General features: G+C 37.7%; 1 protein-coding gene across 1 annotated transcript; it reads right to left on the reverse strand.

Annotated features, from left to right (window-relative positions):
• Positions 1-292: 292 nt before the first annotated feature.
• Positions 293-8013, reverse strand: LOC102233054 (protein odd-skipped-related 1-like). Its single transcript, XM_014476222.2, has 3 exons — positions 7707-8013; positions 1616-2329; positions 293-971 (listed from the first exon to the last, which is right to left on the reverse strand). The coding sequence occupies exons 2-3, from the start codon at positions 2299-2301 to the stop codon at positions 839-841; spliced, it is 819 nt and encodes a 272-aa protein (XP_014331708.1). The 5' UTR covers positions 2302-2329; positions 7707-8013; the 3' UTR covers positions 293-838.
• Between the last annotated feature and the right edge of the window lie 18352 nt (positions 8014-26365).

Below are 26365 nucleotides of genomic sequence, written 5' to 3' on the forward strand. Positions count from 1 at the left end.
GCTACATAAATGTAGTTTTGTTGTTATCTTTTATTATTTTTATTTTTACCAACACACACAATCATCACTTTTGCGCTTTGATTTCCGAGGTGGGGTTGCTGAGGCTCTAGAAGATGCATCTCTCTCCTATGTGACAGTCTAAAGAAAGATGCTAACATCTGGTTAAAGGTTTAACATAATCAAATAAAACATGTTATTGTGAGCATTAATACTGGACCTTTACATGAAGTCATGAGTGGCTATCTAAGATCATTTAAATGATGACAACATAAAATGAACACAGCCAACCTGATACAGTAAAATACTTTATTTAGAAATGATTATTCATTTAAAAAATAAGTTTAGGAAATCCAGTGATATATGTCAATAATTAATAATCAGGTTAAAGTGCAAAAATACAATTTGATATAATGCATCTGTACAAAAATAACATTGGAATGTGATATTTGTGTGTTGCTAATATGGCTTCTAGAAACATATCTTGCATACATGCAGAGTCCATCTTTAGATTATAAGCTTTGCAACAAAATATTTGTGCTGAGCAGCCTCAGGAGTTTTTTTTTATTTTTATTTTGAGGTCCATTTCACATTCCACACATCCACTGAGTTTGCTGCCAAATCAGGCACTGATAACCCAACGCACAGTCTTTAAGGCTTATTTCTGCATTATTTCTACAGAGAATCCGCTGCTGGAACATTTTTTCCTTGAGGAATGTTCACACTGAAAGCTGCGCCTCCAACGGCTGAGATGAGAAAAAAAGAAAATATCTTTGGCGGTTGTCTTTGGTCGTGTTGTTTTTCCAGTGTTCCCGGTCCCTTTCCCTGCTGCTGCAGTGAATCACTTCATCTTGGCTGGCTTCAGTTCCTTGACTTGCATGTGTAATGTTTTGTGGACAGCCAATGTCCTGGACTGACAGAATCCTTTTCCGCACTCTTGACATTTGAAGGGCTTTTCTTTGGAATGGATGTATCTGCAGGGGGAAACAACAAGGCACAGTATTATGCTACAGGAAGGCTTCAAAACAAAGTCAGTTTTTAGTTTTTCTTCTATTTTACATTTCACCATAAAGTCAAGGTTATACATGTATATGATGTAGCATCTACACAAGCAGCAGTTAATTCATGGCTGCTACCACAGGTGACCTACATTCACAGATGCCTTTGTAGATGTGTCATCAAATATTTCTCTTCACATGGCCAGCAGCCATATTTAGAAAGTGTTTAATTTAGATTGAAAAAAACAGACAAAGAAACTGTTAGGACTGCATTTTGAATAGAAATGTCTTTGGTAGAGTTGAGGTTAATTTAGGTTTTTCATGGACAACACTTTGAATGTTTTGTACCTGTAGTTTTCCGTGTACAAGTTCAACTAATGCTATAAATCTTCTAATCGTTGCAGGAAGTGTCTTGTTTTTGTATCTCTGCTGTCAAACGCGAGGATGATTTAATGGCTTATTTTTAACCCCATACTTCAAAGTCATCACTCTTTCAACAAGAGTGAGAAAAAAATAAAACTGGATTTGACTGGCTTACTTGGCTAAATCACATTTTTGTAAAAGCCACAGTGCCGTTGGAATGAGAACAAGGTGTTGCATTGATAAAGCATTTTTCTAACCTGTGGTCCCTGAGGTGATCTTGTCTTCTGAAGGCCTTGTGGCAGATATCGCAGGTGTATGGCCTTTCGTCTGTATGCGTCCTCTCGTGGATCAAGAGGTTGTAGGATTTCGTAAAATGTCGGCCACAAAACTTGCAGACGAATTCCTTCTTGGTCTTAGAGGGCAGTCTGCCTCGGCTGGACTTGCGCTCAGGTGAGGACAGTTTGGTCACATCCAGCAGGCATCCCAGGCTGGCCGAGGTCTGGTGTTGAGATGATACCTGCGCTGCAGCAGCAGCAGCAGCAGCAGCAGCACCCGTCATGCTCAGGTCTTCCACCTTCAGATGGTCCTCCTGTGTAGCTGCTGCTGCCAGGTTGGCAAAGTCAAAGCGTGGTTTGCTCTTGGAGCTTTGCAGCAATCCTGCTGTGTCCAGCTTTGGCTGCAGAAGGTGGGGAAATATGGGGAAGGAGGCCATGGAGGAGAACTGAGGAGGCAGCTTGGAGAATGTGCAGCGGGGGAAGGCCAGAGGTTGATAGCCGAGGGTCCACTGGTGGAGATGGATGGCGTGAAGAGCACTAAAGCTGTAGATGCTCTGAAAATGATCAGCTGGTATCTGGAGACCCGAGGAGGTCTGGATGAGGGAGCAGTTGGCCAGCTGAAGGGACGGGTGAAGAGGGACGGGAGCTGGTAGAGTCTTACTGCCCATGGCTGCTACTGCAAATCCCTCAGGCAGTCTGACAAACACAAAGAACCAGAATGAAAATAAATAAACATGTTACTCATTACAACCGAGTCCAAACAGTAGACCAACAAAACATAATTTTCACTGACAGATCTTTGAAAGTGGATCAGCTATCAGGCTTTGGTTTAGCTAAATCCTTAGACCTGCATGTACTGTAGATCTCTGAAGGACACACTCTATCTGATAAGTCCACAGACACAATAACTGACACCACACAGCTGCATTTTATCCTGTGTCCAACATCCATTATTTATGGGAATAAAAATTCTTGGCTTGTAGGAACACAATCAGTAGCAATAAAGTAGTGGTTTTCTGTATGACTTTATCTTTCTGTTACATCGTTAAGGAGGAATTTTGACCTGCTCTTCTTTCTAGTGTTGCTTCAGTTCTTTAATGTTTGCAGTCATTTCCTGTGGTAGTTTTTATCACTCACAGAAGCATTTTATTCAGTTTTTCATCAGGACTTTAATTAGGCCATTGTGCCTCAAATTATTTCATTTTTATGAGGTTGTTTTGTCTGTTGGTTCCAAGCTTCAGCAGTGGGACACAAGATGTCACATTTGACCCTAGAATACTTTGGCATCCAGAGAAGTTTATGGTTGATTATCATGCATCAAAAAAAAAAAGTTCCTCAAACTTTAAAATTTGTGTGAAGATAAACTTTGGTCTTAACAGTGAAGAATAATAATAAATATTTAAACCAAGATTTATCACCTTGACTGTGAATAGGCTTATTTTTTTTAATGGAATATTCGAGACCAACGTCTCTGTAAATGAAAGTATAGAACCACTGCCAACGTTTGTGCATACTCCCGAAGCTGTGTGTGGGTGTTTCCTGTTCCCAGAAACATGCCCAGGGCTGTTAAGGGCAGAGAGACAGAATGACAGCATTCAGCCACAGAAATACCTGCGAGCTGTTACATCAGGTTTGATAAGCTGGAGTAACAATAGACAATAATGTTGCTTTGTCTGAGGCAGATGATGATGGGCATGAGCCGCCAAGCAGCAGCAGCTTTAAGTTTTTAGAGCACGAGCCACACCTCGGCGTAACGTCGCTCACATCAAACCTGCTTACAGATATGCAGCTGCCGTTTTGAGTTTGTGAAAGTGTGCTGACCGAAGAAAGGACTGGTCGACTTTTATGTGAATGAAATTCAAAGAAAGATATCTGGATGAATGCACAATGTTTTTCATAATTTTACAATCTGAATGTTGAGAATTTATGGTCATACCTCAACTCATGCAGCAAATTTTACAGTTTTAAATGCTAACGTCATTTTGCACGTTTTGAGAAGATCAAGGTCATTTTAAAGTGATTCTGCATTCACAAATGCATGCTTACTATCTCTAATGTCTCACACAAAGGTGATGCAAGTTTTAATGTTAGTGAAAGTTCAAGTTATCCAGAAGTGTGGAAGAGAAAAACCATAAGGATGCAGCACCTTATAAAAGATTTCACTCTTTATATAATTACAACAGCAACAAAAAAAAACTGTATTGCTTATCTATAAACTGCTATTTGCTTTTATAGTTTTTTCTTTAACCTTTATTTCCTGTTTTATTCAGAGTGAAATTCATGAGGGTCATGATTGAGAAAGTATCTCTAATAACAGAAATATAATAAATGTTTGTGAGCATACTTGCTTCATTTCTTGAAAGTTACTAAATCTGTTATTTCTGATTGGCTTCTAGCCTGTCAGCAAAATGAACAAAATGTCTGTAAAATTGTGCTATTTACTTCTTTTCTGAAGTCCTCTTAATGACAGTAAATATAACAAGAGGCTTGCTCTTTGTCATCCTTAGCTAAACTTGGCAGTGTCAGCTCCTACGGAACCACCTGCTACAGCAAACTTTTTAAAAATCATAAATAGAACATATTTTATTTATTTAAAAAGTGAAAACATTTTCTTAAAAAAAAAAGTAGCTTTATACTTTGAGGTCCTTTTATTTATTTTCTTCATCTTATTACATCACTATTTTGGTAAAACTTTAATGAAAAGCAGCTTTTTAAAATCTGAAGTATGATTTAACTAATTTAGTACATATAAAAGTCAGTTAGTAGACCAGTAAGTAAAATAAACAGCTAGTAGTTAAAAAATACATATCTAAGCTATAGTATATTTCAGTAAGAAAATAAATAAATCAGCCTGTAGCTTAATAATCGAGCAACTAAAACTTAAAATAGCACAAAAAGTAATTAAGAAATCAATAAAATACATTAGTCAAAAGTAAATTAAATGAGGAAATAAATAATAATCAATTAAGTGCCTAATAAATAAATATGTCAGCTACACAGTTATAAATAGGTAGTTAAATAGTGAAATAAATAACAAGTAATGTCATTATGTAATTAAGTAAATAACTAAACATAAATACATCAATAAAAAAGGTAAATAAATAAGTTGTTAAATAAGTAAGTGTGCAGGTAAATAATTAAGAAAATTACATTGATTTCCATTGTTTTCTGTATTGGTCACAGGGGAACAACTGAGTGCAGGGAATTTTCATCACACACACAAAGAAGGAAAGCTATTAATTTGCATCACAAGTGTGTTTTTAGAGAACATAAGTTAGATATTTTATCTAATATGCCTTACAGAGGAAATTATCACACTTTTATCAGAATGTTGGATATATATGTATATTATTATTCAAATAACATTATAAATTCTGATGCTCCAGAACAGATTAATTAGGAATGCAATTCAGATTTCAAAATAATATTGAAATAAAATGTTTGAAAAAAAATTAACTAGATATATTTTATGTTAAGCATATTTTCTCCTAATAATGGCATATTTTCTTAAACAGTTTCATACAGTTTGTTCCATTTTTTCTTGCTCCAATTTTACTGATACAGAAACTAAAGCTCATTTTACAGAGCAGGTGTCTGTTAAAGGAAGACAATCTAATTTCAGTCAATAACTCAACAGGACAAAAACACACTTCTCTTACACTGTGTGATTTTAAACCCTCAAAGTTGCTGACCGTATCGAGCTGACAGGCGAAGTCCTGGTGTTTAAAAAACAAATATGGTTCCTTCAGTATTTATAAAGATGAAAAGCTGAATTTCTAAAAAAGTAAAATAAAATAATGTATGGGAATTTTTTAAGGCTACTCCTCAGAATATGTCAAAATAAAAAGTGCATGAAACAATTAACTTCACCTTATTGGGTTATCATGAGTTTTATTATTAAATAAATATATTTTTATATTTGAAATCTGGGGGCATCTAATTTAAGTCATTTAAAAATGTGTATGTGATTTTTTTTTTTTAAAAAGTGGAAACAAAAAAATGAGAATCTTCAAGAATTAGCCAGAAGTCGCAAATGTTAGCTTGAAAACGCTGAACTGAAGGAGGCCCCTCCTGAAACTGCAGCAAAGGTTGCTAATGAGGAGAAGAGGAGCTCAAACAGCCCCCTGCCGGTTCCTCCTTTCTGATCACCATGCAGAAGTAATTGACTTTTATGCTGCAGGTCATTAGAGGAGATAAGTTCCCTGCTCCTGTTAACCCTTCTGTGTCTGCAGGGGCCCCAAGGTGTCGAATGGCCCCCCTCTGTTCGATCGTGAGATTCAGCACCTCAGAGAGCTTTACAGCGGGACGCTGCTTCTCAACTTCACCTCAACACACCAAGAGGAGAAGATACGCAGCACTCCTCCTGCTGATGGATTTGTTATCACTCTGCTGCAATAATTTACATTTTAACACATTTAGGAAAACAAAAAAGTGGAAACAAAAGCGGTAAAAAGAAATCATGTGCCTGTTTCTTTAAATTTTTAATTAAACCCAAATCAAATTTAAAGGTACATAAATTTACAGCTAAGAATGAGCAGTTTTGTCTAATGTCTCGTTCTCTTTATTCCTTTTAGATTATGTGGGAATTATAAAGTTTTATGTACAAGCATGAAACATTTTCAAAGCACCCTACATGAGGATAACATCCCAAATTAAATGAGAGTTCCACTTCAAGGCCTGTTGGAGTTTGTTCTCTCAGCTAGATGAAAAAAGTAGACTCGGAGTTGAGCCCAGAAAGTCTGTGAAAGTGTCCTTTTCTTTTTCTCCCAAAACAATGCATTAACTTTGCTGAGGAGTTCTAATGCCTATGAAGCTGCGGCAATGATTTATAAAAGTTGTGGACGTTATATCACAGATGATGAATGGCTGCTTGTTTGGAGAACGCGGCGTCCTCATGCACTCGGCAAGAGCACAATTTCTTTACTGCACTCTGAAGAATAAACACCTGTCAGCAGGAAACTGTAAACCCAGACCTCTCTCATGAACTTTAGATTCAGTGAAATGTTAAAACCAGGATTTCTGAAATTGTGGGTTAAGATCTACTTACTGTACTTTGGAAATACAAAACAGGTACACAGAAGGTACAGATCTTTACTTGGTAAAGATCTGATTTGCTCCAAGTGAAAAAAGCTGATGAACTTCAAGTATTCTTCAAGTAGAATAGTTGCAAATTTGACAATGAAACCAATATAAGAGAATAGAAAGGAAGCAAAAACAGAGTGAATTACTTAGTTCTGGACATTTTAATAGCAAATTTCTGTATATATTCTGAATGTTTGATGTGGAATTTTGATTTGAGTTTTATTACAGTGCACTAATCTGGGATATTGTTACTGAGACTTTAATCGGAACAACTTAATATTACAAAACGCCACATTTGTTATTACAAATGCAGAGTTTCATTGTTAAAAAAAATATTTTTAAAAGAATCTTCTAAGGGAGAGCAAACTGAGGGCAGGAAGCGTAACTTCTACCAAAGTAGTGGCTGATTCTGAGTTAAGTTAGGAGCATATTTACTTGAGATAAATCACAGTTTGATCGTCTGAGCCGTCAGATTTCTCTCCGCAAAGACTGCTTTAGTATGCATCTAAACTTAATTAGATCCCATGTGTGGTTTGGTGGAGCAGTGTGATTAATCTGTTGATGAGGCCGGATGGTGTGAAGGTGTCAGAAAGTATCTACAGAAATGTTTATTCAGAGAAGCAGCATCTTTTTTTGCGTTTGGAGCTCATTAAACAAGAATTTCATCAATTCAAAACAGCTCAGTGTATCCAGTTTTTGCAAACATATACGTTAAAGCGACAGTTGCTATTAAAATGTGTTGAAAATAAATTACATCGCAAGTGAAATTAACATATTTCATATACAAATAAAGAATTAAACCGCTTTAAAAATGAATAAGAAACAACTTTGAGCATCAGTAAAAGCCATGCAGCCACAAGAAGGAGAAACACCTGTTGCGCTTCCAGTCAATATGGAAATAACTATGCTAAAAAAATGTTTCTAATAAAACTTGTGACCAAAAACAGTTACTTAACGTTACTAAGATTTAAAATAAATAAAAAAAACTTACCAATAAAGTTTTTTGTTTTATAGGTTTTCTCCCGCCGGACGCTCTGAACGCGAAAGCCCGCCGCGTAGCAGTCTGAACCGGGACGGAGGCGTTAATGTGTCGGCTGGGGCAGCAGCATGTTCCAGCTGCCTTAATCTGTTCTGTTCTGGTCTGATCTGGGCTCAGATGTTCAGGCACTGTGGTGTTCACGTCTCTGCGCTCTGCCGCACTGTTCTGCGCGCTCTTCTCTTCTCAGCCGCCTCTTTATCTCAGCCCACAGTCCGACACCTCCTGGCACGTCACACAGCCAGCCCATAACCGCAGCACCGCTGTGGAGAGCATGCACAGCTGGACAATGAGAAGAAGTGGCCCTGCGTGATGGGGTGGTTCTTCATTTGGCCATCAGGGTGCGCACACGCTTCTGGACTCATCCAAAGTGGCATTAACTGATGGAAATTGGGATAACTGATAAATACTTAGTGTAAATGTTTTTTTAAGAAGTTTTTATATCTCTGTTTGTCTCACTGCAGCTTATACCACGCGTGTACACATGCACGTATAATGTTCTGGTCATTTTAATCACCTTTACTTACATCAGCGCAGCGCTCTACAAGTTTGCTTGTGGATAACTTGTGTCCAGTTCTCCACAAACAAAAATGTTTGAGAATATTGACCCCTGTAGGCCTCACATGTTACTACAGCAGGACTCTCCAGATCAAAAAAGACTTAATTTTATTTCTTTCAAAGAAGCTTCATTAGGAAGGATGGCCAAATTATTGAATTTAACTGTCTATATTATAATTAAAAAAATGTAGCCCTAAGCTATCTTTAGCAAGGCGATACTTTTAACTGCTTATTAGTGCAGCATTCTTGATGTAGTCAGTCCAAATTTTCATCAGTATTTGATCTTAAACACTCAGACACACTTAATAATAATAGTTGTTACGGTCAACAAATAGTCCATCTGAAAACAAAGAAATTCAATGTTGCATCACCTTTCAAATTTATTGTAATGAACAAGGCTCTCAATCCGAAACAGCTCTGCGGGCTCATCAGAACAAATTAGAATATAATTGAAAATTAGATTCATTTAAATAATTTAAATGAAAAAGGCAAACTGATATAGATTTGCCAGACTCAGAGTTATATATTTCAAGTGTCTATTCCTTTAAATGTGGACGTGTTTAACTTACAATCAATTAAAAGCAAGAGTTCAGTTTTAATATGTGAATATTATAACTTACCTCCATTATTGACTCTGTGTCTCGCAGCTTCCTCTTGACAATACTCAATAGATTCACTGTGGAGTTCCAGTCAGACCAGTTTGCTGCTCAATCAGGCGCAGTGATATGACAGTCATTCAAACAGTTATTGGTGTTTTTGAGAGTGTGGGTGAGCCAACAGGTGTGATGTCCTTAAGGAAAATGAAAAACATTTCAATAAAGATTGTCAGAAGAGGTAACCATGAAACATCCTGGTAGACGACTTCACTTAATTAATACAATATAGCGTAGTCACATCATTAGATGGCATAGCTCAAATAATAATCACTTACTATAAAAACTTCCCTCTGGACCTCATGGTCTGTGCCTTCCTGCTCTCTCTCAAAACTCTTGGCTCTTGATTTCCAAACAAAATGCAAAATTTACTTTATTCCGAGAAGCTGAGTTTCAACCACTTAGCAACACTCCAGTCTTTTTTCTCATTAGCCTAGGTAGAAAGGCTTGCTAATATTGTCTTTGGTTCAGGAATGGCTTAAACCCACGTAATTCAGTAGTTGTGACACATGTTTCTGATACATCTTCACAAACCTCTCAAGGTCACAGTTACCATTTTTCTTCCACAGTTTTTCCTTTCACTCAACGTTCTACCAAGAGTATAAATACAGCACTCTTTGAATACTAAACATCAGCAATGACATTTAGTGACTTATTTTTTATTTTTTGCAGTGGATTTCGATGACTGCTGGACAACAGTCATGACATCAGTCTTCCCCATGATTTTGCAAACCACAGAGAAATATTTCTGCATAAAATTAAAAACTTAATGTCTGACTTTCATTAGATGGGAGCCAAATCAACAAAATTATCAAAAGTTAGCATCTGAAACATATCCTTCTGTGTGTAATGACACTTTATCTTATGGAATTTAATTACAAAAATAAACTATTACTTCTACTACTACTACTATGATTATCGTAAATTACAAATTTACAAATTCTTACAAGTTCACAAGTTTACAAATTCTTATGGAATTGAATTACAAAATAAACTATTACTACTACTATTACTATGACTATCATAAATTGCCATGCAGCTAGACATTTTTCTGATAGTTTTGGAAACTTATATTGAGCTCAAAATAAAGTTCAGATTAAAAATGTAATTAATGAAAACATTTTTAAATTCATTTTATAGCTTAAAGTAGGTAATAAGTAGTTTTAGTGTAATTCAAAATCATTTCTGCTAAAAAGACAAAATCCAAAATCCAGCCCAATTTCAGAGGAAAATCACACTTTTAAAAATTCTGCATTCTAACATTTTATGTCTTATAACATTTGACAAAGAGCTTTTGGGATAATGGCTTTACCCAATAGTAAAATGACTCTCCAGTTGATTATCCAGTTTTGATCCACTTTTTAAGGTTCTGTTTGGAAAACCTCCAGCACAGCGCTGATGTGACGCTAAGAAAAACTCTTTTTCACTCTGATGGTTTCACTTAGTTACTATGTAGAAACCATGTAACCCAGGCAGCAAATTCTTGGAAAGAAACATGAGGCACCTATATATTTTATTTAGAACAGATGAAAGTTCTGAAATGTTTGCACAAAGTAGAGCTGCAACGATGCTGAGAGATAAACTGTTCTAAATGTTGCTGCAAAATGAAACACAAGACCTTCTTGAAATCTTGGATAAGATGATCAGGTGTATATTGGAATGTCCGAATTAGAAAATAAAGCTTTAAAATATGATGGAAGTCATAATATTGGAACGTTTAACAAAGGCAGGTGAGATAATTGAGTGAAGATCATGCCACCTGGTGGAGGAGTTTTACTACACCAGCTTTAGTCTGCTATTAACCTGGTTGAAATGAAATGTGATTTTCATTAAGTAAAATTCTGTTATACCCGTTAAAACTTTTATTGATTCTGTCCAGTCTGCCGCTTTTTGCTACATTATGAAATCAACTCTGAATAAAATCATCCAGTCTATCCATGTTTACCTCCAGACTCCTTTAACTCCACATTTTAATGCATTCACTATTTCTCATTCAATTATGTCCTGTCTACACACACTACCGTCTGATAATTGTCCCTCAGCAGACTCATTGGATTTTAGTTTTCCCAGTGCATAATCTAGTTTCTCTCATCCTCACCTGTCCATGCTACTGAGTCTGTTTAGAGATGGAGGTTTCTTGATGTTCATATCATACTCATTTCTGTTGAACTTTCTTTTTTCTGAGAGATTTAAAAAAATTATTTTAGTCCAATAAACACAGTGTTCATGAGGGCTGTATGGAAGCATTCTGATGAATCTGAAGCTTCTGATTGTTTCACAGCAATGAGATAAAACAGCTGGTGTAACTTCATATTATTGCTCAACAAACAGCCTCTTAAGAAGCAGTTGTTCAGTGTTAGATGGAGGAAGCTCAGCTACAAGCTTGTGCCCATCACTTTTATCTTATCTGAACTCAAACTGAAAGACAGAGTGACAGCTGAACAAACTACCAGAGATGGTCTCCCTCTGATGCATGTTCTGCTCCTCTCGGTGCCACAGCTTACCTGACTTGCTTCAGTTCTTGTGTTTGAGTCCAGGCCAGTGCACTATGAGAACGTGTAATTTTACGATCACATGAAACCACAGAGGGTGGTTGTTCGTAGAAACCAAAACACGGTTGACTCACGCTGCAACTATTTGGTATTGGAGCTGCTTTTGATTTAGACAAAATTAGGTCTGCGTGCAGGTGCTCTTTTGTGCATGCAAGTGTGTGTGTTCAACACGTACTTTAAGACAGCACACTACCGCGGGCTCAGGGTTTATTCCTCTATGATTTCAGCATTCCTGCAGTAACCGCTGCTGCTGGAGAGCAGGTTTTTATTGCTTTAGAACTATTTTACACTGTTCTCAGGATCACAATGTGGAGGTTTAATTTGAAGAGTTCTATATGTGCGCTGGAGCGCTGCAATATAATGTGCAAGTAGCTGCCAAGACCATCATTTGTTTGCTGGGAGTGTTTTTGATGGGGGAGCTTTATGAAAGTGATTCTGGTGTATTTTTCAGTGTGGCAAGAGGTGAGCTGGCTCACAGCATCCCAAGAAACCTGAGAAATGGGAAAGTAAATGGTAAAATAAACAGATCACAAGCAATTCCAAGTCAAATGTACATTGTTACCTGAAGTAGGTTTGATGACCAAAGTGTTGACTTGTGAAGATAAAGGTGGGATCTCACATTTATAAACGGGACATTGTAATGAGTAATTATTTGCTCTTTGACAAGGTGTCAGAAACATCCCTCTGAGATTTTGACCTAATTGCTGGAACTTTCTTGGCTGGACATCTGTTATGTGAATCTCCCGTTCCACCACATCACAATGCTCTATTGGTGACTATGGCAACTGCAACCTTTACGATGTGTGTGGGAAGCCCTCAAAACCACTGGTTCTGAAAAGATTGCACAATCCAACCAACCAGGCCTCATGCAAACACAGAGTTTGACTCATAAGAAGCTCCATCAGGTATTGGTAATGATGTTTAATGAGCACAAAGCATGTGTCTGATGACCTTCACACTGTTCTTACTGACTGATGCTCCAGTCATTGTCTCTAATCACAATAAAGCTATCTGGTGGCAGTTCCAGATGTTACGCAGGACTAGATTCTCAGTCATCATCAATTTGACAATCCTAAATGATTAAGTATAAATCAATTTAACTGAAGAATCCTCAATGGCTTTTCCAGTTTTGAACTTAAAGGCACAGTATTATAGGTTTTCCAGTAACTATGTTACTTCCAGTTGTTAAAAAAATGCTGCATTTACCAAACATGACTTCCTAATTTCAAGCCTTCAAATTACTGTCTCTTTAAGAAATGCTTGGTCTTTTTTACACCGTAATCACAACATCTGTCCCCTTAGCAACATTTTTACCAATGTAGCACTGAGAAGTAGTTTGTATAATGAGCTCAGCAGATGCACAGCTCCACCAGATGTTTGCTAATTGCTGCTTGCTAGTCTTTAGGAGCTGAATGGGAGAGTTTCTCCACTCCATATATGTTTTTGATGAGGGAATAACATTATAACGTAAAGCTCAAAAAGCTCATTTTACATAATACTGTCCCTTTAAGGAGTTTCTTGGATAAGAGTTGAAACACCTCCATGAATCAAAACCCTCAGATAAAAACTTTCACCAACAAGACCTGTGCTTTCCTCCAGGTCACTTAACGATAGCCTCACCAGATTTTAAAATAACCTCTCATTCCCTTCAGGTGTCATTCCTGTGATCATAAAAGGACATTTTTTTTGTCAATTTAAAGGCCAGGAAGCTTTAAAATAATTCACAATTACCTGTAACTTTCAATTGTTAGTTTCTAAAACAAAGAATTACATGTTTTCAAAAAAATAGTCATGTGAAAAACTCAGTTGTGAGATTTTCACGACTGTGGAAAAATTTAAATCCATCTCATTCAAAGTGCTTTTCAAAAAACATAGGATCCATTTTTTATTGCCTCGCCCCAACATCTGTAATGTTCACTTTTGATTTTTTGATCAATCCTTTGTGAAATCTCCTTCCAAGAAGGTCTTGCACAATTGACAAAGAACGGATTGCGCAAACGTTTGAGGTTTGGTTCCATTAAATTTTATTCTTTGTTTGTTTGAATTGTAAGGTGTTCTTCATTTTCTTCTTCTTTTGCAACACAAGATTTTGCTTTGTTTCTTTCTTCAACATCATGTCTACATGATTGTACAGTGTATCATACTTTCCTCATGCATGTTTCTTCTCTATTTCCAAATCTAAAGCAAGGAACCACCCAGGATTTGAACAACCTGTACCAAAACTGATATCCTGTCTGTTTCTGGCTGATATGAACAGCAGGTTTGAAATGACACACATACAGATTTCTATTTGTTTCAATAAGAGGTAAAAAGGGAGATTTTGGACCTAACTATGTGCTTTTCCCTGTAATTCATAAAGAGATTGTCTTTGATAGGTAATGGCTTACATATTTGAAAACATTAAATAATTTAGTTCAATATTGCGACAATGTGGACCAGTATATCAAGTTTTCTGGATGACAGCCAGACTGAGTCTGCAGACCAGGCTTAATACAAACTTTAAGAAAAGTGCACAAACGTTTGTGCAAATGTTGCTTTAGTTTAATGATAAATGTACAAACGATAAAGATCATCATTTCTTTAAGTTAATAACACTGCTACACTAAAAGCAACCTACCAGTCAAGTATTAGATATGTTTGAAAAGTAGATGAAGACTCCAGCACCCGACACCCCCAGAGATATTTTGGCAGCAGAAGAATGACTGAAACAATGTAAGCCAGGCGGTTTGAATTTGTTGTATATAGGAAAAATAATAAATGATCAGTGCTGGCTGGTGCAGGGAGTATAAATCAAAAATCCATGAACTACCGTGTCTTGTTACCAAAAGATGAAAGCAAGGATCATGGCGGCCAGAAGCTGCTCTTCCATCTTCAGCTATTGTCCTTGATCTGATGCAGGAGGTTACTGATGCCTTTCTGTGCCAGACATGGATGCTCTGAGGATAATATTCCAAAGAGAAGACTTGGCTTTGATGGAGGATATGTCCTACCTGTGGATCATAGTCATACTTCCAGCAGTAATGGGTTCCACATGGAGAAGCTACTGCAGATTGCAAGAAGCAGCTGTAGATACTTGAATAACACAGTGAACATTTCTTCTCCTTGCTTCCTTTTAATCACTGCATGAAACAGATTCTCGGAACACTGATGTTCCCATGGATGCACACAGTAAATCCAAAACATCTCCTTCCTCAGTGTGTTCAGAAATTCAGATTGATTCATGAAGCAGATTGAGAGCAATCAGACCGACCTGTAGGAGATGTGGTTCTCATGCCAACAGATCAAACATGGTCCTAAATAGAGGGAACTAGCTCCATTTTGGGGATTAGTAGTCCCAGGTCAAAGGATTAGGTAACCAGGAAATACCTGATTAGACTTTGTCATAAATTATTGTCAGTAGCTTGTAAAGCATTAAATATGAACTTGGTGCTATTCACAATTAGGATAGTCTAAGCAAAATTACAGAGCTATAATATTTTAGTTGATAAATAAAAAGAGTTGCCAATTATTGGATTCAGTCTTTTAGAGTAGATTTGCATTGAAGTATGAACTGATTTTGACTAAATCTGTGTTTTTGCATCTCCGAAATATAGAAAAATCTCCTGAAAAGAACATGGACTGAAACAATGCCTTCTTTCCCAATGGATCAGAAGCATTTAACAAATTCAAGATTAAATTACAAGCAAAAACATATTTGCCGTAACCATTCAAGATGACAAAATGCAAACATCACATTAACTTTGACAGCGTGAGGAAAAACATGTTAGACCAACCAGGTTTGACCAGAGATGTTTGTTGGCAGTAGCATGGTGGTTGGAGTACTGCCAGCATGATGTAGGTGAGAAGAGACCAAACAAGCTGCTGTTACCTGAGACAGTACAAACCTAAAGTGGCAGGGTTGGTGTTAGTCTAGAATTAATCCTTCAGCCCTGTCAGATTTGAAGAAACGTAGCTTTAACAATTACTGAATTGAAAGCGCTGAGGTAGGTTGGGTTTCGTGTGGTAAAAATATGGTGGAAGAGCTTTACCATTTCTGGACCTTGTTTGAATATCCTGCAGAGGCTTATGATTATGATGGTCCTCATCAAAGCAAGACCAGTTTTTGTGCTATAGTTACAAGTAAATATGTTTCCCTGCCTGTGTAAGTCTAAGCTGGATACAAGAGTTGGGCAGAAGAAATAATGCAATGCATGCCCCAATCTTGCTGATGTTGACCAGTGCTTCAGCCTCACAATGACACTGGTGGATGTTTGGAATTATGCCCATCTTTGCTAATAGTCGTTCAGTTGCAGTTGAAGCCACACCTGCTGCAGAGAAGGCGCTTTCGTGTAAAGAAACCAGAATGACAACTCAACATTTCAAAGTCAGAAAACAGGAAATTACCTTAGGTTGGGAGTTGGGAATAAAACAAGTCTAATTATCCTCTTTTTATTAATCAGTGAGTGAAGATATGAAGACTGGGGAGTTAATTAGAGCTGTGCCTACAAAAATGTAACCATTCCAACATTTAGAATGTGAAACGTGAGCTCTGGCATGTTTAGGATTGTGAGCGTTGATTCAAGTCTCCATGATTAAAAACCATAAAAAGTCATCAAAAGAATAAGATTGAAATTATAAGAGTTTCATCAGAAAAAATGTTGGTGTTACATTTTGGAATAGGACAAGGAAGTTGGGTCATTCATGCTAGGATCAGTGTAGATTCATTGCTCCTGTGTCTGACAAGTAACCTGTTGAGTAGGGTCAGAGAACCAGAAACGTTGACCTCAGATGTCTGCAAGATGTAGGTTCAACAATCAGTGGAGAGATCATGTCTCAAGGTTTATCTGGGAGAGCCAGAGTAATTCTAGACCTCTCAGCTCATAATGAATTCATGTCCTCATAGTGAGTACCAAAAAGTGGCTGAATGAAAATTAAAAAAAAAAAACAAACTCATGATAAACTGTGTTCATTAGTCAAAACATTTCCCCAGCATTCACAGATGATGTTACTAATAAATTTAGCCTTTAATGGACTAATATTTCTTCTCTGGATGGATGAAATATTTTGAAACACTATGATCATCTAAACTACTGACAGATGGCTGCTATGGGTTCAGTCTCCTCTGTGGTTTTATGACCAACCAAAAACATTTGGAAAAAAAACTAGTATTAACAGTTACAGACAATTTCAAGTCATATCCTTTCTGAAAACTGGTGCGTAGGTGAAATTTCCTCTGGGCACATTAGTTTTATACATGAATGCAACGCTGCTCTGGAATGTGTTCAGTCTTAATATGGTCCTCTTGGGCAGCTGTACAAACCAAGAACGTCTCTGTGCATACTTAAAGTCATCTGTCATCACTTGAGAACCTTTGTGGTATCACAGTGTTTACTTTAGCTGCTGCTTAATGTGCTGGCACTACAAACTCAATGCACTTAACACATAATAAATACTGCACTTTTGAAATAGTTATCATTTTCATGTTTCTCAAAGGATAGTGCAGTCTCCTTAGATAATATACACAGAAGCCTTTTAATATCTACTGCTGAATGAATGTGCAGCGCCTGAGATGCAAACCTTGGAGGAGTTGAACTTGTATTGGGAACAAGTTTGGTTTTGAGAATGCAGACACAGATCTTGGTTTGGGTATGTGAAGAAATGAATATCCTGTAAGAGCGACTACAGCGCCCCCATATTCCCCACAAACTAAGTTAGAGAGTACAGCTGTTAGCCTTCTCCAGATGTGCTAAACATACGCATACAGCTCTCTGCAGATGACTTGTTTAGTAAACAGTCAGTAAAACCACCTAAAAGCTAAAATATAACATCTTGAGAAAATTCTAGACAACTGATCAAGAGCATCTCTATCAAGATGGGTTATGGCTGATCATTTCAAGAAAAATATTCAAGCAGCATTCAAAATGTTCAGAAGTCCAGGCCTGGTCAGTGTAAAGGTCCCTCCAACAGGCAAGTCAAATATCTGACCTTCATCATTTCTTTTTATTTTTCCATGAAGTGTTTAAATGTTTTACAGACTGTAACGCCTCTCTAAGGCCTAGTTTTGTGAATGTTGTTCTTTTCTTGACATGGGAAAAGAAGCATTACATGATTTGATTTATATTTTCTTCTGTCCTCTGTGAGACTTTGGAGAAAAAAAGCTTTAAGCTTTGGCTTCTGTTGGGGGGGAAAAAGGGAAATATTGCTCCCTGTTCGGCTCATTTTTACAGGAATGTCTGTCACAGCCTTACTACTGTTCTCTGGACAGATCAGCTCATCCTGGAGTGAATTTATTCTCCCCTACCATGTCCAAACTCATGGATCAGATTCAGTTCTCACAGGAAATATAAAATGTGTCCATGTGTTGGGAGATTAACAAATAAAATCAAAGTTAATATTTGATTATTCCTTCAAAAATCCTTAAGATTGTTTTCCACTAATCAAGGACTCAAAACAAATAAATCAAATAAATATGTTTAGAGTATATATGTCTTTATAGTTTGCATGCATTAGTTTTATAAGGAGGTTTTAGTGTCATATGCAGTTCAGGGATTTGCACTTGACCTGGTGATAGCTGACATATTCTAAGCATGCAAGGATGTTAGTTTCTCTGCAGACAGTGGTAGATTCTTATTAACAAGTTCCAGAGTACAGTGGACCCCCAGACCACAGGCACCCACGAATAATTGAAATCTGCGAATACTTGGAATCCCCTCTAAAAAAGCTTGTAATTCCCTGTTTTAATCTTTTTATTCACCAAATACATTTAAGATGACTTAATACACACAGTGAAAACCATCTTGGTATTGTCACATTTCTCCACTCTTACTTGTACAGCCATCACCACCAGACAAAATGAATATTGCTCCTTGGATTGGCTGTTTTTGCAAGCAACAACCAATGACAAAGCACCTAGGTATTTCAGCTTGCCAAACAGTACTTTGTCTGAGAATAGATTGACTTTCTGTGAATAATTTTGAGTTACATATGGAAAAATCTGTAAATGGGTGAATCCATGCATACAATACTGCAAAGAGGTGTACATACCAAAAGCATTAGTGGAACAGTGCTTACATCAATACTTACCTATAGCCCCCTGCAGAATAGCGCAGACAGATGACTCTGTGGTCTTGCAAGCCTGAAATAATTTCCAATGTTTGAATGAATGAATTATCATGTAGCTTGGTATAATGTGACTGAGAAGTCATCATGTTAACCCTTTGCTGCCCAAAGTTTGCTTTATTCCTTGACACTTGAACTTCACCATTAGTTTCTATGTTGTGTTGTGCAGTAATGAACATTTCCCTCTTGTGCATCATGGCCCAGAATCTATGCACTTCCATAAATGTTTATTAGAGACCAGCTTTTCATTAAATTTCGAGGCTTTTTCCTTAGGCTTCCATTCTTCTTTGACTATGTACCACATTAATTAGTAACAGACACAAGTTACCTCCAGCTTTAAGCCCAAAGAGGTAAAACATTAGTTTGTGGCTGCGGGATGTGCACATTGTGCCATAGTTTACTCCCCTTGTTCAGAGTGGGAACAAAGTGGAGAAAATGACGGAGCAAACATGCTCTCAGGGGGCTGAAACCAGATCCTCTTTTACAGCCACTTGCAAAACAACCCCTCTTTATAATGTAATGCAGTGTTGATCTGAGCCCTGCTGAGCCAGCAAGCTGCAGAGGCATTTTTAATTGTTGCAGGTGGCCTGGCTCGGGGAACATAGCTGCGATGCTCAGGGATCTGCAAATAAAACTCCAAAGCGTGCATGTGTGAACGGGTACACAAACAAGTGAGCGGGGTCCAAGACAGCTGTGTCTGGGATCGCTGTGCCAAGGTTCACAGCCTGAGCTAACAGCATGGCCTCCTTCTGCCTCAAGTCACTGATTCTGGATCTGCAAACGGCCGCTGTGGATTCAAACACCAAATCTTTCCTCTTTCTGTATCAAATCAGAAATTCCTGGGAAACATGGAGTTGTTTGTTAGTACTTTGATTCTCTTAGGTATTTTTTCTTTATACCTGTTTTTTTTTTCTGCTAGTCCACAGACATGAAGAACTGAACTGAAAACTATTGCTCTCACAGTGATCGAACATTTTTTGAGTTCATTTTTCTCTTCCCAATGCGCATAAGAGATTTATTATTTAATCGTGACAGCACACTGTTTGGAAATCATTTTAAAGAGCTTAACCAAATACATTAGTTCCACTCTGCATGCATCATATTAACACACTGTACTCACATGTGCATAAGAACTCAACATTTCATCACATTCCTCTCCGTGAAAATATTTTTCCAAAGAGACTCCAAACACTTGACAGTCAAAGTCATTCTTCATTTCCGGGATGTGTTCAGTTTTGTTTCTGGGATCCATCAGACTGGCTGCAGGAAAGTATCCAGTTTAGTGTTTGGGTCAGTCATTTAGTAGGAGGATATAAACTTTAATTTGTCTGTGTGACTCAGGCAAATTAGCAGCTGAATCACCTCCTCTTAGTCTTATTCAGCCTTCATATGGGCTGCTGACAGTTGAAAAGAAAACAAATGTCATCAACCTTTGAATTCCTCTGATGTCATCTCAAATATTAAAAATAATGCCACACAGTTGAGCTACCTGTCGCTCAACTGGTAGCTCAACCAGAGGAAGACCAAGCTCTGGTTCTGCAAAGGCAGTCCACCGTCTATTGCTGTGTGATGAACAGCTTCCTTTTCCTGCCGTTCTGCAGCTGTTCCGGGCTTGCAGCCCATCGGGGCTGTAAATCAGAGCCTTTGTACTCCAGAACAAGCCTATCAACCACAGGTGTGGGCTCTGCCTGGGGATCCGACAGCTCTGCACTGGAAACTGGAGAGCAGCAGCCGACTTTTGCCAAAAACACTCAAAGGGGGAGAAGAGTTTCCCGATCTGTGATCTTCAAGGTTTGGTGGAGTTTAGGTGATGAAAACTCATTGTTACATGGGTTCTGAAAAGGTTAGGGTCTTTTTTTGTGCCTGTAGTGAGGTGGAGTATATTCATTATTAGCCATTTACACATTTTAAAGCTCTTCACCAAAACAAACAGGTTAGTTCACAGATACATTGACCTTAAATGTATTACAACATGAACTATTTCACATTTAATCCTGGTACAACCACAGTTCTTTTGTTGTTTTGTTGGGATTTTAAGTGATACACCAACATAAATTAGTTCACAATTCGTAAGGGGAGGTACAGTGATACATTAACCTATCTTTTCATCAGATTCATCTGACAGTGTCTCCACACACCATGCTTAAGTGTGGGGATGTTGTGTTCAAAATGACATAGAATCTTAGTTTTCCAGTACACATTGTGTTTTGAATGAAGGTCAAATCCAATTTTCTTCTCATCTGAACAAATCAAAGTACCTTTTTCCACATGGACTGTGGCAAAAATACAAACCAAATACTGAAATGTTTTGCCTAAAAATCCCTAAATATATATTTTTTTCTCATTAATCTTACATATGCATTTCATGATTTTACACATTGAGTATCTCTTCAGTCTCCTTGCTAATGGAACAGCTCTGCAGGTAACTCTTTCAGACATGCAACGATTGACATTGGTGATCAGAGGCACCTCCAAGCTTTTTGTTTTTCAATCACTCCTTAGTTTGACTTTTAGAACATTTGGACTGTTTGATCAGAGGATTCATTTGTACATGAATGTTAGAGGATACATCTGCATTACTTTTCCCTTATAGTGCACATCTGCAAAATTGGGCTTATACGCTTATGGTTTCTTCCACCCCTTGACAGGATTCTTAAAGGTTAATCAGATATTTTAGAAATGAAGAAGGATCTTTGACAGTTTCTGTAATTTTGTCCACATGTCTGTGTTTCATTTAATGCAGCCAGTACACAGCCTAGATTATGAACAGCTTGACTTTTTTATCTGCTTCTAGAGCAGCTGTGCCTCCATCCAAACTCTGCGGAGGTGAAACTTCACTCTGCACGCCAAGTAACGAGGGTGGGTGGGTGTTACCAGAACTGTGTGCAGCCAACCCCCCTTTTTGGACACCGACGAGGGGGAAAATTCACTGATGAAATGTGGCACAGGCCCCGGAATGCAATTTTCAAGCTTCCACATCTGGTAGACTGATGAAACCAGGTTCCTAATTTTACAACCATGATGTCAAGAAGACGTGACAACTCTCCATCAGGGCAGGTGGACATTTTTATTTGGGTCGTAGGACTGTCATCTGCTAATCAACATGTTGAGGAAGTGACTGCTGTTACATATTTACTGTGGTATTCAACCTCCTTCAATGAAATTCCGGAACAACTATGAACATCAAAACTCACAACTTAGTTGTGAGTTTTGTAAAAGTTTCCTGGAAAAAGATGCCTGTAGATGACCACAGCTTCTGTAGATGACCACAGCCTGATCTCTTACGCGGTCCGCAGGCATCCACAGCATTTTGTGAAGGAGCAACAGACTATGGGGCATTTCATGGAACCTCCCATCGGAGCAGTAAGGTATCAGTCAGGGGCCGAGGAAGCTGAAATAATTGGATCAAGAATGTTTCCTTAAAAATTTAAAGTTCAAAAGCCCATGCAAGAAAGACCAGAAGACTGCAAGTGAAACTTATGCAACAGCAGTCTTTGTTGAGACCAGTATCTAGAAAATAAATGAGTATATTGTGATTATATTGTGATATGGGCAAATGGGTGGGCAGACAGATGGATGGATGGAGAAAAATACAGATGTACTATACATTTGATAGCAATTTAATTCTAAAGTAATTTCTACAATCTGGGCTTTTTGTGTAAATTCCGCTCTCAATTTATTTTCATAGAGTAACAGAATTTACATTAATTTAAATTAATTGTGATGTTTGGAAACAGGCATGTAGGCCTCTTATTCTTGCCTCCCTCCCATCTGGTTTCTCACACTTTTTCTCCATGGTAATGGGTCAAGTTTGACATTTTCAGGTCAAACCTTAAGAGTCATTACACAACCATCTATTTCGCACTACTGATCATCTCTCAGAGCATCCTGAGGGATGACTGGGAGAGCATCCTGCTCTCCATGTTCCAGGGGAAGTACACCATTCATTGTGATCTCCCTACTTCAACATCTTTGAATCGCTCAAAATTTCAGGTCTGGAGCTCAGTCACCTGGCAGGAGCTTGGAGTTACAGGAAAGAGGCTTCCCACTCTACTTCTTACCTACTTACTAGAGCTTACCTTCAGGTGAAAAAGTAAAGGTAGGGATCACTTTACCCCTAACCAAAACTGTGTGCTATTGGGAAAGACTCATTCAGTCCTCAACAGGACAAAGCTGTTGTTGAGTAACTTATTGTGCCTCTAACCAGTGTTACTGTAACACTGTCTAAAATCAGAATTTTTAACAACTAAGGTGTTCTGTTTGGAATAAAACAATAAAAAGAACAAGCTTAGAGATCATTACTCCTCAGAGTGTCATTATGAACTTCAACAAATTAAAACAAGATGACTAAAGGCAACCTATAACAATACAACACAGAGGTAAATGAGTCATAGCTTATACAAACAGACAGGTGTGATGCCATAAAATACCCCCACGGAGACAAACAGCAGCAGGACCACAAGCCAAGACTTTTGGTGTATCAAACGATGAGCTCAGACAAAGAAAAGTGTCACATACTGAATCACTTACTGCAAACCTGCAGTTGTAAACACAAACAAAAGATTTCAGAGGACCATGCACATGTGCCCATCATTAACTGCCATTAACTCAACAGTCAGCTATCCAAACAACACCAGTGAGCATGATGTCACCAAAAGGTTTGTTTTACAGTCAGAATAAAACGCTTGTTCTTTGTCATAATCTATGAAACGCCTTTGGCTTTGCTAAATTAATGACAGCTACAACGAAATGTAAGAACAAACCCTGATAAAAAATGAGCAGATGGCAAATTATAAACTCAAAAACATACCCAATGCTTGAACAACTTTAACTGTAAATGTGGAAGAAAAAAAAAGGGCTCAACGGGTCTGTAATGACAACATGAAGTATTTTATAGGCTTTAACTGATGAGTGTTTTACTGGAGCGGAGGTAGAGTAGATATGATGTAAATTTTATCATGCTATTAATCATTTATATGAGGAAAATGCCAATGAATTCTCTATATACACTTACTGTCTTTCAAGACATTTTAAGCCATTATTAAAAGCAATAAAGGAAATCCTAATGCGGTACATACACAGCCCATGCTGTCAAGCACATAGATCTAGTGATATGGATTTGCCTTGCAGCTGCAGGACTGAGGCACCTTGCACTAATATTGAGTTGAAAATATACAAATTGTAAAATCATCTATCTCGCAGAAACTTGGCTCAAACTGATTTATCAAAAGTACAACCATCTTAAACATAGAAGCAAATCTACAACAAAGTGAAGGTTGTTGCAATGGTCCAGTCAAAGTCAAGACCTCAGCCAGACTGTTCAATTCACAACCAGACATTTCTTTGGGACCAAGTGTTGCTTTGATTCATTTTTAAAATCTGTGGCCAAAAAAAGTGGCAAACCAGTAAGGTGGTTAGTGCTTAATTATGTAGTATTTTCCCAGTGGATGAAGGTGTGCTGTGTCATCTTTTGATTTGCAACCCATTAGAAACAAATCAATGGAAACAAACACCATTCTCCACTATTTTCACAAACAAGAGTTAAATTCAGCTTTAAAGTTACTCAACCAAGGTTCACCTTTAGCGCTCCATTTGATTTTCCACTGGAATTAAAGGGATTGGGAAGAACAATCATACACTTAAATTGTATCCTTATGCAGATGACTGAGTGATGGTTTACTCACTTGATGTTTTTTCTGATGCAGGTAAATAGAGCTTCAAAATACTTTTTAGCTTTCACAGACTTAACTGTGTGACTTAAAGATCTAAGTTTATGCTTTCCAAAACCAAATCTTAGATCTCAAATAATGTAAATGTCTATACTCTCAGGAAAAAAAAACAAAAAAACTTATTGAGTTAGTGTCATCCTGTAACCTGATTATCTGATTATTAAATGATGGCAATTCTTTAAAAATGAATATTGAGCATTTAGTAATAAAAAATCTGAGAATTAAACTGGGATTTGATTTATTCAAGGAGGTAATGTCTTAAATTATCAGCCAGGAAAAAGCTTGTTTAGGCTACATTTTTGAACGCTCTTGATTAGGGTGACATTATTTTGTAGATGCACACTGCTTTTTCTACATTTTACTGTGTACCTTCTTCTCTTTTTTGAGTTCATGCTTCATAGCTGCAAACAGTTGTCATGATTTACGAACGTCAAGTAGACTTTCTGAATTTTTTTTTCTGAACTCCATAGAACTGGGGGCAGTTGGCAGTCTTCAGGGTACACTCAATTGTAAATTGCCTTTACTTGCACAGTGCCATGTCTAGTCCAGTGAACTCCAAAGTTCCTTGCACTACATTCAGTCATTCACCCATTCATACACTGATGGTGATAGGCTATCTTGTCACCACAGCTGCCTTGGGGCAAACTGACACAAACGAGGTCGCAATAAAATTGGTGCCACCTGCTGGTGCATACCAATAGAGCCACCAGCAGGCCAGGTGGGTGAAGATTCTTGCCCATGGGTACAATTGCTGAAACGGACAGAACTAGCTTGATCTGGTTACAGGACAAACAGGTATCTCTTTAGCCACCGTCGCCAATAAAACATTTTTTGTTGTCTCTCTGTGATAGTTTGAAGTTCTTTTGAAGACTTTCTGTTCAAAACCAGTGGACAGAAAGAAGGCTTTGGGATTGTATCCTCTGCTCTAACAGCTAGACAGAAGATTCTTCTTGAAGCCTTCAGGTTTTAATAAGAAAACATGATCACAGCATCCACAGTCATCCCACCACAGACATGTTTTATGGGATTTATAATGATGTGCATGAATGTTGTTCATTAGTAGGCAGCGGAGTTGAAGGTGGAGAAGAATGTCAGATGGAAGTTTAATAATACTGATGGTGGAAACTACAAGCTCACAGCTGCAGCTTAAAGACACTGATTAACCCTATTTCACCTGCTTTGTTCAAACTAAACACTGCTGGTCCTGTTTTAATGAGTCTGACTCAAGACTAGGATACAAACAAACTGAATGGAACTCAAATCAGAACGTCACCCATGGAGATCTGAGGCTGATTCTTATCAAGAAACAGTCAGTAGCTCTATACCACCTATTAAATATTTTGTTACAGTTTTCAGATTTACAGCTAAAAGCTCAGTCTTGAGATCTTAGAGGTGTTTCCAGAAGTGAGTCATCAGAGAACAGGAAATCTATAGTTGTTAACCTTTGATGTGATTATAGCCTGTTCCAAGAGTTTGTAGGCATACTTGAGACAAATGTTACCAGATTTCACTGATGATGAATAGATACAGCACTGAGATAGATATTGTTTTAGATGCATGCTTGATTAAAATAAAAAAGGGGTCACCAAAAGTCATTATTAATGGTGGTCTTTATCTTTATCTTTGCTGATATGTATAAGAAGCTGACATTAAAGCAGAAACCGTGTGGTCAGTTAGAATAAAAAGTAAAGCTGGGCATCATTGCAATAACATTGGCATAATAAAAACAAGGAGCAGAGATTTGTTTTAAAAGAAGAGTTGGAGTTAATAACGAAGAGGCGACCCAGGCACAGCGCCGTGGGGATCACCTGTAGAGAAACTGTAGAGAAATGATAAATTTCCTTGCCATGACTTCCTCATGGTACCTTGGTTTGTCTGGTAATTTGATTGTATAAATGTTGCATATACAGTGAATAGATGGACCTTTGTTTGTAATTCTGAGGTGTTAATCCTCTCTGATTCACACTTTAGCGGTGCAGGCTTTATTTCAAAGTGGTAGTTAGCAACTAGTACATTCCCCCACT

Source organism: Xiphophorus maculatus, chromosome 19 (genome assembly GCF_002775205.1).
Source record: "Xiphophorus maculatus strain JP 163 A chromosome 19, X_maculatus-5.0-male, whole genome shotgun sequence".
Lineage (NCBI taxonomy): Eukaryota > Metazoa > Chordata > Actinopteri > Cyprinodontiformes > Poeciliidae > Xiphophorus > Xiphophorus maculatus.